Source organism: Hyalella azteca, unplaced genomic scaffold (assembly GCF_000764305.2).
Source record: "Hyalella azteca isolate HAZT.00-mixed unplaced genomic scaffold, Hazt_2.0.2 contig8375, whole genome shotgun sequence".
NCBI lineage: Eukaryota > Metazoa > Arthropoda > Malacostraca > Amphipoda > Hyalellidae > Hyalella > Hyalella azteca.
In genome coordinates this window covers 3,919-19,143 of record NW_025938470.1, presented here as the reverse complement: position 1 = coordinate 19,143, position 15,225 = coordinate 3,919, and the positions used below count along the sequence as shown (strand labels likewise).

The 15,225-nt window shown below is 38.9% G+C and overlaps 2 protein-coding genes across 2 annotated transcripts; both read left to right on the top strand.

Moving 5' to 3' along the window:
* The first annotated feature begins 1,310 nt into the window (after positions 1 to 1,310).
* On the top strand, positions 1,311 to 2,192 carry LOC108683109 (kinesin-like protein KLP2). The gene is made up of 3 exons (XM_047881612.1): positions 1,311 to 1,565; positions 1,806 to 2,016; positions 2,169 to 2,192. The coding sequence occupies exons 1-3, from the start codon at positions 1,366 to 1,368 to the stop codon at positions 2,190 to 2,192; spliced, it is 435 nt and encodes a 144-aa protein (XP_047737568.1). The 5' UTR covers positions 1,311 to 1,365.
* Positions 2,193 to 11,699: 9,507 nt separating this feature from the next.
* On the top strand, positions 11,700 to 14,817 carry LOC125178262 (the record flags this gene model as incomplete). Its single annotated transcript, XM_047881611.1, has 4 exons — positions 11,700 to 12,092; positions 13,472 to 13,582; positions 13,921 to 14,121; positions 14,656 to 14,817. Coding segments are annotated over exons 1-4 (799 nt in total), but the record flags the coding sequence as incomplete, so codon positions are not given.
* Between the last annotated feature and the right edge of the window lie 408 nt (positions 14,818 to 15,225).

The window sequence follows — 15,225 nt, the reverse complement described above, 5'->3', positions numbered from 1 at the left end:
AATTTATATCATACAGAATTAAATGATCTATTCATGAAGTTAAAATTGTTATAGAAAATCAATATTATCAATCGACATGAGTAATTACTTGGTTGCAGAAAAACGAGATGCTAGCGAGAGGTCTATATTGGTCGCCGACCAAGACTAAAATGGACTGTTTGTCACAGAATCGTGGCTAATATACGAATTTGAGAGGGTAAAGCCGTCGTTGGTATGTTTCATCGCGTGGCCGCGACGCATAAGGAGACGAAATGTCAGGAAATAAACGAGACTTAGTGTCAGTGAAACGAAGCGACATAGTGTCAGCAAAACGTATTATGTGAGAGACTGATGTTACGTGCTAGCCACATAAGATGTTGTCAATATGACATCTTTTGTTGTCGATATACGTCGCGCTCTGAAGACTGAATATGAGCCATCAATTGATTACCAGCGTCACTGTTGTCGTTGTTTTCTTTTCGTTTGAGCAGCGTGGTTGTGATGGCGCGTTTTGAAAATACGAGGCTTAATTGCTGCAAGTAAATTTACCCGGAGCTAGCGATAAAGTTAATTTCAAGGTGGGGATAGGGGTGGGGATATTATCCCCACCCGGTGGGGATATTATCCCCACGAGATATTATCCCCACCCGGTCGAGTGATCCAGTCGCTAGTTGGAGGGGCGTCTCATGTGCCTTATAGGTGACTATGTTCAGTAAAAAGTTTAGGTTTAATGATTTGCCTGTAATATTCCATGCATTCTTCATCCAAATACATTTAGTCTATTTATGCGTTGGATGACATTAAATTATTTTTGTCAACAGAGACTGCAATTTAACGATGATCCTCCAAGACTCGCTTGGTGGCACGGCCAAGACGTGCATCATCGCCATTTCGTGCCCAGGGCAACAATGCACCAACAAGGATGGCATCTCGATAGTTCTTCTGATTCAATTTCACCCCTTTGTCAACAAAAAAAGAGGGGACTCCTTGAGGGAATTGTTACGGCTGCCCAGACCATCACTGAGGTCGGGCATTGCTTCCTAGTCACCACACGGGATCCATCGTCCCATTCTTCGACCAAATTCGATCATTTTGGGAGGTGAAGTGGTGTTCAACATTGAATATCTTCTCATCACTAAAAACGAGGTTTGGGAGCGTGCCATCATGAATGCGGGAAAGAAGAATCTTGGATCTATGGAGGCGTTTGTCAACAACTTGAGCAGACAGTTGATGTTTTTGACATGCTTGAATGGGGACAACTTTAGGTCCTTCCGGAGAACAGTCGACATGGTTCCATACGGCACATTTGACAGTTTTGCGAGTGTATTGATTTTGAAAAAACAGTGTAACGCTAAATATTGATGACCCTGTATTTTCATTGATATCATGCTTACCCCTGCATTATTTTCTGAACAATCTCTTTTGCAGGGCCCATCAGCTGGAGTAATCCCGCGGTGTGTCAACCACCTCTTTGACCAGCTACGAATCCTAAAGCTCGAGTTCACTATGCAAGTGAGCTTCATCGAGTTGTATCTCGATGAAGCCTACGACCTTCTATCTGCTCAAGGTGACCCCCCTAAATTGAGGTGCGTTTCTATGCTGTATATACTTCTTTGAATCTAATGTCGAGATAGTGAGGTACAGTGGAAAACATACATATGTTGGACATAATAAAATATTTAATACATTGAAGCGTAATATTGAACAGCAGCTCAGGGTAGTAATGGCACGTCAACCGGTGCATGCCTTACTTACTTGTACTTGCCTTATACATTTAATTGACATCTGATAACTGCCAATATATGAACGTACTTTTCCTTTTCCAGATTGACTGAAGACCAAAAAGATCATTGGATCATTCAAGGGCTAACGGAAAAGTTAGTAAACTCTGAAGCGATGGTCCATGACCTTCTCCAGAAAGGGGCGGACAGGCGCCGAAAGGGGCGGACACATCTCAATCAACAGTCCAGTCGGTCCCACACCATCTTCACTGTAATTTTTGGCATGAATACCAAGGATGAAGAAGAATTGTCAAAGGTAAAAATAAAGTTATTAGATTTATATGTTTCGGGTTTTCTCATATATTGAGATGTTATACCGGTATGTTTCTTATGCATATGTTTCTTATGCAAGATTTTGTTGCACCTTTTTTAAGTGACTAAACCCTTTGTTTTGTTTTCTCACCATAGTTACTTATTGTCATTAATTTCTGACCATCAGACTGGCCTCCTTCGTCTTGTCGACCTTGCCGGGTCCGAAAAAATGGACCAGCATCCGGCCAGGGAGACCATCAGCATTAATGGCACACTGTCCAGCTTGGGACGGGTCGTCCAATCTTTAGTTGCAGGTGCGTCTCACGTACCATATAGGTGACTATGTTCGGTTATAGGTATAATGATTTGCCTGTAATATTTTTAAGTATTTTTCAATATTCTTCATCTAAAATTATCATTTTTGTCAACAGAGACTCTATATTTATGCATTGGATGACATTCAATTTTCTTTTTTTGTCAACAGAGACTGCAAGTTGACAATGCTGATGCGCCAGTGTCTTGGCGGTAATTAGAAGACGGCACTCATAGCCACGGTTTCACCGGCCTCCTCAAACATGGAGGAAACCAAATCTACTCTCGAATACGCCTACAAGGCGAATAAAGTGAAGAAAAATAAAGCGGTAGGTTTTACTTCTATATCGTAACCTCATTCACACATAGCAATGGCTTTGATCTATCGTGACTATCACACATATTGATGAATGAATTGACTTTGACGTTTACTATATATTAGACGACATTCATGCTTCATTTTATAGTCTTTTCATCAATAGTAATGAATAAAATACTAGTTTGACCATTTTGAAGCGTTACTTAGGAATGTTAACATTCCAAACTTTTTATATGAACGAAATCAAACTTCCAGAAACGAATAGTTAAGTTCCATAGTGGATACGAATAGTTTAACCTTACAGTTTGTGCAAGTGATTACATTGGATACTATATTCTATTGTCTTCTTTTCTTAATAAGTAATTATCATATTCATGATACTTTTCCAATCCACTTATTGGCATTTGGCATATCTTTATTTTACTGATGCCAGTAAGTCCAGGTGCCACGCGCAGAGTATTTTGCCTCGAAGTTCTTCGGTTAGTGAAAGGGGCTTTTTTCTTCCAGTTTGTTCCATCTCTTGATTGTATGTAGTCATCATCATCGTTGTCTCCATCAGAGTTTTCTACAGAACTAGAAGCTGAAGAATCCATTTCATTAGGCAAGAGCTTTTCTTCATGTTCTGAATCTATTTCTTACTGATTTATTCTCCTGTGAATAATAATTTGCAATTTAACCGTTGCCGAGAGTAACGCACGCATTCTGTGCAGATTGTGTCCATGCAGGCGCTGTATAGCGTCTGAAGCAGAGCTGAAGCAACAAATAGAGGACCTACGGCACTATGACCAACAAGGAAGAGACGGCAAGAGTGGCTGAAGCCCGACAATTTCCGATGTTATTGCAGCTGACAAGCGGTGCCGAAGAGGAAGACAGCAGTTTACACTTCAAATAGAGGCAATAATTTAAAGTTCCAATTGTTCATAAAAATGTTTATTCATACCTTCTGACTGCTCTATCCTCCTGTACGTAATAGTCTCCAAACCAAATCGGAAGGGTCGGCCAAGCTTGCTGCCGAAAACTCCTTCCTCAGCACATCGAACTACAAACGTTGTTTCGATGTTGAATTACAAACTTAATCTACCTAGTGGACGAGGTTGATCAAAGTTGTACCACGTTGACCCATTTAAAAAATAATATCGCCACGAAACCTTCCCAATTTTTTCAACTATTTCGAAGCCGACAAATCCCCAGTGCCAGCTTTCAGGGACTGTGTTACTACCGTAGTCCGTAAAGACAGAATATCACTGCGCACCGTGCGCAGAGCTACCAGTTAGTTTCACAAACGCTTGAGAAGAAGTTAGCAGCTTGGAAATGTACCCTATGCATGATGAAGGATGTTGAGATATTTGTCGAGTACAAAGATGCGTCCCTGGTAGGGACGTTATACATTCCATACTTGGCACGAAGACATTAGGCGGCAGTTTCAGACGCAACTGAAGACAAAGTAAGAAAAAGATGCGGGAATCTTGCCTCCCTGACGTTCACACCACCTGAATAATGAATAGTCAACTGTGCATGGCCGTGACGTGATATCGCGCTGAGACCAGCACAAAATTTCGTCGTTGTCACCGCTGCCGTGCGTGTACTGGGCAATAAGCAGACTTCTGGATGCCCGCAGCTTGAGAGACTAGCTTGTTCATTTAGTGATTCCATTTAAATGCTTCTTACAGGAAGACTCAAAATTTACTGTATCAACCATAATAATTTGAATTACTAATGTACTGCTCTTGCTGCCATCTTTTCTGCTCGTTCGCGGTCGGAGAAATTACCCTCGAGGCTATTCGCTCGTCCGATCATACTAATCTAGGCTATTCGCACCCATGTATGGAGGTGTAAAGCTCTTAATATCGGCGGCTGATTAGTGGTCTTACGAAAACTTGCTAGGCATTCAGGGCCGATTGATGCACAAAATTTGGGGTGCACGACTATATATATATATACGCTCCTAAAGCAGTAATGTCTCGTCAACGCAATGGAGAACGAGACCAACTGCGCAATATCTTTTACTTTAGAAGTTTTCGAATCCATGTCGTCCCAGGACATTACGAATACAAAATAAATTTAGAGACTAATATCTATATTTTACATACATACGCCTAAGGCTAAAGTATCGAAAGATTTGCACGTAACGTGTCCCATTTTGAGGTATTTCAACAGTTCATTCGAAGTCGGCTGCGAACTGAAGAATATAAGTCGGGTTCCAATCACTGAAGAGCATTTCCATACCGGTTAACTTTGGTCGGTTCCTAGGAAACGCTGCAAACGTAGCAGGCTAGACGCACTTGTCAATAATTTTCCTGATGATCAAGATACTGTACTACAAAATTATTATACCAACAGAGAGGGAAAAGTCTGCTAGAATCCTGCTGCAAATAGCGAATAACGAGACGAATGACTCCTCTAAGCTGCTTAATCAAAATGATACCCATCGCACCTACGAATTATTATTAAATAACCAGACCCTGGAAGCTAAATTGAAGGCGACGTTACGCCATACTCCACCTATAATGTAAAACTGCCCTTCCTACGCTAGTGACGAGTGACGACGACACTTCCGACATTATTGAACTTTGCCTGATCCAAGAAAGTGGCAGAGTGTGACTCCGTTGTTGGTAAAACGGGGACTACCGGGCGTTCCGTCTTGGGACTGAGTTTAAATCTGAGTTGGCCTTAATCTCCAAATTCTGAATTGAAGAAATTAGGAAGGTTGCCCACATCGAATTGCAGGAAATGTTGCGGATTGCAACTGGCCAAATTCTCAACTTGACTTCAAACCAACTACCAGTTAGCTTCAGACAAACATCGCTTATCCATGGAAGTTGGAGATTTTGCTACATTTCAAACGAGGGATTTAAATTATTCACAATAATCATAAAAAATGGAAAGGACAATCCTAAGAGATACCGATCAATGAACACTTTGTCTAGGTCTTAAGTTTAGAATGCAAAGCAATGAACATTTGAGATAAGTCTGTATTAATATCCCTACCTAGCATAACGCGAGTTTTTGACTCGCTATGGACGGCACGCTTTCTATGTCTCGTAAGAACCTCCGCGGCGTACGGACTTGCGATGAGGAACACGTGTAACCATCAAAGGTATTAACGCTCCCAAGTGTAGCTTTAGTAATTCTCCCGTTTTACCTTCACTTACTACCGCTCCAGTTGCTTCNCGCGGCGTACGGACTTGCGATGAGGAACACGTGTAACCATCAAAGGTATTAACGCTCCCAAGTGTAGCTTTAGTAATTCTCCCGTTTTACCTTCACTTACTACCGCTCCAGTTGCTTCCTCTAAGGAGTTGAGTTGATCGCTTTGAAGCCGGGCTAAAGGGTAACAGAGGGGTTTTGTGAACGGATCTTTGATAAGCACTAAAATGCCAACGGCAATTGGGCGATGAGTCCCTGGCTCGTATCAATTAGTTGCTTGAATAATAAAGTTTAATATAAATTCTGAATGATACAGAACTATGAGTGAGTTTTGTGCCTGCTGATAATTATTATATTATGATAATTACAACTGATAATTATTATTATCAGTTGTAATTATCAAATATTGCTGATAATTCGCTACTTTAAATTGTGGTTATTGAAGTGCAGATTATCCCATTTGCTGATTTCTATTTTATGTTGTGGAATTTTTCAAAAATGAATAGAAAGTGATAGAGCTATGTTATTATGTATAATTGCAGTTAAGCATTGCCTTGTTCGTATTTTCAACATCTAATTTTCGACTTACGCATTCCAGACTTCCCTTTTAGCACATCTCGCCCTTCATTCACTTTAAGGATTATGTATAAACATAAAATACTAAAATTATTGCAAAAAATGAATAAATTTGTTCTACATCATTGCTGCCATTTTGATATGTTAAGGGGACTTCAAATTTTATGTGTAACATATCGATTACGTATCTTCAATCGTTCACGTCAAAGTTACTTCACAACAATTTTGGCTTACCAATGAGTCAAGATACTATCATTTAAAATAAATAGTTAGTTTTCCACTTTTGTAGTTTTCGTAACATGCAACACGTAATGTTAGGCTTACAAATTTTAAGCTAACGAATCATACATCACATAATTACGATTAAAATTTCAAATTTGACTTACGGATGTGAAAAGGATTTTTATTTAATTATTATGATTATTATATGTAGGCAGTGTAGCTAACAATGTCTTTTCGTGGCAGATTATCTACGGGTGGTCATTACAGTTCTATTTATCTTAATAACTTAGACGCAGAAACGTTACCTACATCGTCCTTCAAAAGAATTAAAGTACAAGACTGAGGTCAGTGTTAGTAACGAGTAGTGAAGCACATCACATTACTCACTTCACAACGTATAAACAAAATAAATCAATATCTGACTTAGTTGGTTCGTCGGCAGCTCGTGCTTAATTATTGCTAACTTAAACAGGAGCAAAACATTTTCATCAGAAAAAGGCAAGTAATGAACTACCCAGTGACTTTGATGTAAAATTTGACATTGAAATTGCTCAATAAGAATGGCAATAACATTTAAAGCTTTTAATAATAGAAGAAACAAAATATTTTCTTCTTATGTAGGCTACTCATTTTCTAACAATACATTACACAAGAAATTAGTAGAATTTATTCTATATATTATAGGCTCTGAATTTTATGACATGATATACGAAGGAACTGTTCCCAGAGAAGTTGAAGGAACGCCTGGCTGGGAGCGTGCCTCTCAACGAATACCACCGTCCGGGGTCCATGCCGATGCCACTATTCACGTAAAGACGCAAAACAATTCCGGACTAACTAATGCCAGTTGTTATCGGGTATGTGCAAGCCATAGCCAAGTAGATACTTATTCAGACTCAAGAAGCAGTGGCAATGAAAACACAGACGATTCAGATGAAGATACTGATACCGATGAAGAAAGTGAAGAGAATAATTCGTGCGATAATAGTCAACATGAAGATTGGAGTAAATCTGAAAAATCTTAAAAAAACGATGATGATTTTTCAAATGATGATGCTCCTAAATACGAAGACGACGTCAGTAATGGCGATGACGCACCACCTGCCGACGCACCCGCAAGTGACGCAACCTTCAAAACAATGAAGGAAATAACGGGCCATTAACTGGCCCAATACCCGTCATCGCAATTTTATATTAAAAAAGAACTTTATTTCTGCTTCGAGCAAGAATCGCAAAAAATTAAAGTGTTCATATCGAAAACTACCGAACGCCAGCGACTGCTACAGGCCCTGAAAATAATTGAGCCAAATTGCGTATTACAATTCAGTGGCTTCAAGACAACGGATAGAAGTAAATAAAGTACACGGATAAAGCCATCCATCACATTCATTTTACATCAATTGTGCGATAAAAGGTACCTTTTTTGTCGAGTAGCCAAGTCTACTCGACACCAGCAATTTCAAAAACAATAATAACTATGGCCGGAACAATTGTGACAATAGTATTTAGTACGTAGGGTTTAGGACCTTTTATACATTTTATATGATAGAGCATAATTATCGCAGTTAATGTGGTTTTCAGGGAGCCTTTATCCTCTTGTACCGCAAAAAGTAATAAGTATATAGGAAGTTAAGCTCTTCGTCATTAGTTCCACCGCAACCAAACGAAAATATCTCAGTTAGGCTTTATAACGTCCCAGGATTCAACTACTTAAATCAGCAAATAATCTACGTGGTCTACTCCATAGATATTTGGAATAATTTTTTTTACATTCCGTTTCAAAGGTAATTATAAGTGTTGGCCAGAATAAATTTTTGTAATGATGTGTATTAGTGATCCTGATGAAGCCTGACTATTGATTAGATTTAACCAGCGTCAGAAGTTGAACTACGACTAATTGTACGTTAAGTTTTTATTGCTGTAGGCACGCCAGCTACGAGAAAGAAATGCAATCGACTCTCAAAAATGAAAATCTAATACTAACAGAACTAACATCGTTAAACGAGATTATATTCGTATTCAAACTTGTCTTCAGGTGTTTGTGAACTTGGGCGATTCAGGTTAAGGAATGGAATGCTTATTAGGTTTATTGCTGAATTTCAATATGTTGAATCAGATGAGAATCATCATATTTTATATGATCAGAACCATTTGGTAATTTGAGCTGGACGCTCAACGACGTACTGTTAGGAATAGAAAACTTGCTTGTATAAAAACTTTCTCACAATATTTCCGACTGACGGCAGCAGTGTACTCTTATGAACGTACATTTCTGTTTAGTGGAAATAGCGACTGGACTTTAAAATGCGTTTTGTCATCAGAATTTTCCGTAATGTGAGCTTGTAACAACTGTTAACGGCATCAAATTGTGAAACGGCATCATTGAAACCTGTAACGCGGAACATGCTGCTGGAGTGTAGGTCGAATTTGGACACCGCATTGAAATACGTATGCCGTGCATCTGAAGGTGAGCATATTGAATAGTTTTGTAAATGTATAAATTAACTTTTTGATCTTCCCAATAACTACAATGAAATTAGTGCATTTAGAGGTTTATTAATGTTGGGAAGGTAGACAATGCCAGGGCCGAAGATTCTTTTTTGACGGACACTTTACTTATGAACTGCTGATGCTTTAGTGAAAATACTGGAACTGATTTCCTTCGTATTTAAAAAAATCTGAATTTAGACGCCTATTTTACACCACAATAAAGATATAATCCACCTTGAATTGGAATTCTAAGGTTAAGGTCAGATGCCTCAAAAGGGTTGGCATGGACTTCAATGGATTGATGAGTACGTGCGAGGAGCGAATGAACGCAATGCTATTTCTACGGATACGTTACTCGTCGTCAATGATATTCGTATCTAAAGGCCAGTCAACCATAGTTGTGCTATTAACAAGGCTGACCATCGCGCCGAGAAACGGTGCCACCATTTTAAGCAACGAAAATTCATAAATCGCAAAAGATCTTTAATCCACAAACGTCTTAAATTAAATTAATTTAGGGACTTTAAATAAAATTGCTGAACAGAAGGCACATTTGCTTTGCAGGTAACTTATCACCTTAAGAGTTAATTACTGTTACACGCGAAAGATATTCATTCACATGTAAATAAATTGACAAGAAATTCCAATCTAAGGTAACTGTACCACAAGCTTAGAGACGCTTCAACGAAATCGTAGAATCACAGGTTGGACTGTTCACTTATGAACCCAATAAAATACACAACAGCAGGATCTCTGTGCACTGAATAGCGTTGAAATAATTAATGAGAAAATCTATGAAGAATACAACAGGTCACCAGCACGATCCCTGGTAAGAAAAGACCAGCGGGCTGCGTACTCTGCTACATTCCATTTGATTTTTCTAGTTTCTTAGTAGTTATTGATTATTAATTACGCATTCGCAATACTACAGGTAAAATAACGGTCTAGAATTAGTCAGTACGGCATTGGAAAAGATAATTTCTTAAACTTTTGAATAATAAATGAGCCTGTGTAACTGAAAGACGCAACATTCTTAAGAAGAATAAAACAATTAAATATCCTGGTTTGCCGCATGTGTTCGCTGAATTCGGAGATTGGCCGTGAGACCGGCCGCAAGTATGGAGGTAAATTTGTCCGAGACGTGTTTGCCAACGATCAACGTAGTTGAATTTCTTATGGTAGCTTGAGCAGCAGCCGACAGGAAACTAAAATAAGTCGTTAAAGGATTTAGTCACAACCAAAATAATTTCATTAATCTGCAAGTGTTATACGTTCAATCCGATGCATATATAATGATTGCCAACATATGAGACACTAATAATCAGAATTGAAGACATGTTATAGCTATCTACATGTAATATGTATAGAAATACATAACCGATATTCACATGTATAACGTACTGGAGACATGTTACAGATATTTACGAGTAAAGCATATTGCAATGTGCCGAGCGTGTAAATTAAAGCGTATTGAAGCGTGTCATTTAATCGAGGCTCGTGCCTGAATGAAAATTTTAATCTCGCACCGCGCCAGGCTTGAATCCAATCGCGTTTAAGTTCTTAAGCCGTTGACCTGGCGACACTTCGAATAACAATTTGAGAATGCGCCTGATACTGTAGAAGGGGGGAAGGCATGACCCCCTTACTCTCTAATTATCAAGTTTTACTCTTGTTAATTTGAGCCTTCACAGTATAATAAGACCTGACGGTCATTTGTTTCGAACTTCTCTGTAAGTTATGGATTGACTCCAATCAACTTCCTTGTTCGTTCAAGAAGAATCCAAGTTAAATTTTCATAAGAACTGTAGCACTCCCTATTGTTCTACCAGGAGTCACGTGTAAATGAAATCTGTCTCAGTGACACGAACGCACCCGTCGCACGTGCACAGTGCACACTGGTGGCCTCAGTAAGTGAGCCAACGTTGTAATAACTTACAGTATGTCACATTACAATGCCCTTCAGACAGAAGACGTAGTAAGAGTATTAGTTTAGTAAGTATAGTATCTTCATCGTTGACGAATAGACCTGTGGCCGATTCTTGTACTTTTCTAGACTAGTTCACAGATGTAATAATATGCGATTAAAAATTACTTTTTAAAGACAACACTTCCAAAGAATCCAGTGTCTCCCATGTTACACATGTACAATGAATTTTTAATTTTATTATCAAATATATAAAAAATAATTTTTAAATTTTATTTTTAAAATTTGAAATTAATTTAAAATTTTCAAAATAATTTATTCTGTCAATTGATTCATGCATTGTCTTCGACTTTACGCAAGTGTGCAAAATTTCAGTTCGATTTGACAGGTTGAGATCAGAGTTAAATATCGATTATAAGATATGTAGCAGACACAATTATTTTTTCATTTTTTTTATATTAAAAATATAATTTTCTAAATCTTCAAAATTATTCATTCTTTCAATTGATTCATGCATTGTCTCCAACTTTACGCGAGTGTGCAAAATTTCAGATCGATTGGAGAGGTAGAAGTGTGTTAAATATCGATTATAAGATTTGTAGCAGACAAACAAACAAACAAGAAGAAGTGAAGTTAAAGAGAAGTGTTGTAAAAGACTGGCCTTTTGCTGAAAGCAATGTAAGAAAGTATTGCTAAAAGCGATGCGTGAATGTGAGAAATAGCTTCCTATTGATACAAACTGAAGTGAAGCAATAGTGACTCGAGATGCAGATAGGAATTGCTCTACTGATAGTCGGGTTGGGGCTAGTGCGAGAGGGTCTTGGTCGCTACAAAGAGTGGATGCCGGTGTCTGCAGACCCTGCTGTGTTGTCCACTTTTAATGGGCAAAACAGCTCGCGTGTTCTTCGGTCTCGATCGCTGTGCTGGAACTGGGCCTCTACAAAGGACTGGGCTTTTATTGCCTGTTACATCCCTCTCACCAACGCCTCGGGAAACTGCTCACTCTGGGATGACAAACCCATCAGGAATGGGCTGGTCGACCTAACGATCACCCCAGGATCAAACTGCTTGGCAGTCTTCGGTACAGACGGTTAGTCTTTAAAAGGTTACGCTCTCATGAAATTCAGGCTCTTATGGGTATTCTTAAACATACCGAGTTTGATTAAAAAAATTCAAACTAATATCGTCCAAAAACGAATCTTAGTCAGTTAACTACATTTAATATTGACATTTGTAACCGCTGGTTTTTAGTATCTGGCCACCGGTTGGTTACGAACCATCCTAACGACGGTCTTAACGTTTTCTGACAAAGGTTTAATTCATGCAATGTCAATGAAACGTGGCAAATGGAACACAGAAGATTTACAGTCTGGATTTAGCAGAACTAAAGGTTCGCCGACATTCAACAAAGCCAAAAACTAGAGTTAAAGGCTGCAGCTACATCTTGAAATCTAATTGCATAGGTCTACAAAGGGCAAATCCACTATTACATATAGGAGTAACGCCTATTAAAAGCAAAGATCCGACAAAATAGATTCCTAATGTGATAATATATCAAGTGTCTCCTCGCCGTACCGAACCGGTCAGAGTCAAGATAAGAAATGTCACGTGTTGAAGTAGGGATACTGAAAACTACTCACATGAACGAATGCTACACGAGATGCCTAAAAGTGACGGCTACAAAATATACTCATTTAATTTTAGAATAATGCTATACCCGCATCTAATATCCACACTATACAAAGATAATTATTTCTGCCAAAAAATTACTGTTAAGATTAATCGTATCGGAATAATGGCATAATTTATGCATTTGCCTTATAACGTGTTATAACCTTCGCACACCAATGTTATAATTATTAAGTAAATGATTTAACTTGAATTTAAAATACTCGCTTTAAGGTTAAAAAAGGTAAAAAGGTTATTATTAAAAAGGTTAAAAAAGGTTAATATGATCGTCATCCTGTTCACCTGTATATAGCATAGACTTCGATCAAGATCCAAAAAGTCAAAAGCGTCCAAATCGAGTTTTTTTAATGAAGGCTGCAATGCTCCTTACGATGATTGCATCACAAAGCCAGGTTTTACCAGCACATTATTTGATACTTAAAGAGAAGGTAACGATATATAAATTTTAGACTTTCTTGCATTGCTGAACTCGTTACATGCATACAATATTTTTGGGAACTAATGATTTAAACATTAGAACGGAAAAATTGAATTTATCCGATCATAATAATTTTATTTTAATATCGCATCTTTTGCAACAAGCTTCAACTCCAAATCATTCTAGCTTACGTGGGCATTGCCGAAAAATCTAAATTAATCGTATCATGAACAAAACATAATCAGCTAAATCGAAACGAGTTGCTTATCATTCAACTATGGTGAAAGTGTGATGTCGAAATTTGAAATTTTGTATTTGCACTTCTTGTACATGCCTTTCGTCGCATTTTCGTTTTTTTACAGCTTGTGTCCTAGAAGGAAACTCTCACCTGAAAGTCGGAGAAACGCGAGCCAACCCGTTATGCCCGAAACTGCAGGACACATGTTTGCCCAGTGGGATGATGGACGTGGACAGTGAGTTTGACGAAACGGAATTACACGGTAACTGCTACATGTTTTGTATCAATGGCAGGATCCCCTCCAATCGTTGCTACCTCATCGTTCATTCAACTATAGAACAACAAAGACAAATTCAACGAAGCGTAGGGATAATCCTAATGATCATCGATGAAGCTCGTAAGTACTTACGCTCTATTTTCTTGTCTATGATTGGTGGATTTTGCTTGAAAGGCCGTCAATGATTGGCTGATGAACTTACGATCTCTTAACTTGTTTTGAAATTATAGGCCCAGGTCTTACATCTAATCGTAAATTTGCAATATTTCAGCGTAGCTTCAATCTCTTGCCATCAGAATCAACTGTGCCTCTTCGGAACTGCACTTCCCCTTTCACCGTCTCTGGTGGCATGTGTCTCATGGTCTACACGACGAATAAGAAAACCTGGTGCGACGCGCGTGCATACTGCCTGTCACTGGGAGCAGACCTCGCCACCGCGCGCTCCGACCAAGACTTCGCGCAAATGCAAACGCTCTGGAAGTCATACGGAATGACAGGTGAGTTGGCAGAAAAGGGAGTAACTGGAATGACAAGTGTGTCGGCAGAAAAGATAGTAAGAAGAATGCCAGGTGTGTTGGCAGAAAAGGGAGTAACTGGTCTTGATTAACGATATCACATGCGTTGTGCCAGGGATTTCTACTTATATTCCTGTAGGCTCCTGTTTGAGATCGAACTTAGTGTTTCATAAAAACAAAGTATATTTAAGTCGATTAACAGGACAGAAGATTTTTAATTTAGTAGACCATAGCGGAATTTAGATTTTTAATCTTTTGTAGATTGTTGGGAGGTGCTCGAACTTTTGTAACGCTCGTGAGTGCACGAGGTCATTCCGGTGAATGTGCTACTAATTAGAGGATTAAATCTTGGTCTTTAATTAGAGTGAAATTACATTATATTTCCGTAGCATGTACATCTCAATAAGTGGTTACATCACAGGAGAACAAACCATTGTGCGCGGTCACTCGTCTTGTGGTGCCTCTAAATACGAATTATACGGGCAGTCACTTGAACCTGTTCTACTATGTGTGCAGGTGAGTACTTGTGGGTAGGCAGCTACAAGATCAATGGTCAGTGGGTGTGGCTCAACAGCTACAGGAACCCGTACACCATGCCAGACTGGTATCCTGGACAACCCGACGGCGGTGACTGCGGTCATCTCTACACCGCTGACGCCAAGTTATCGGATGTGGACTGTTCGTGGACACTTTTCTTCATGTGTGCGGCTTCGCTAGCTCTGTAACTTTGGCATGAGAAGGTGGTCAAGCGGCTTTCATCGTTGGCCGTGGGGTTATACAAAAAATAAACCTCGAACTACAGTACATTGCTGAACACAGTATCGATAAAAAATTACTAACAAAACAAAAACACTGAAGTAATCTTTTAACTTGAAGGCACTCGAAAATTGCAGGAGTTGTGCACAAGCTCATCTTTCTATTTCTGCAGACGTTTTAGTCTAAACCATGCAGAAATTTGTAAATAAGTTTACGATCTTGTTCGACAATGATTTTTCAACAATTAAGGAACGTTTGCAAGGTAGTCAGATTAAATTGCCAGATCTACGATATAATTTTAGAGAATTCCCAAGTCCTGACTGAGCGAGT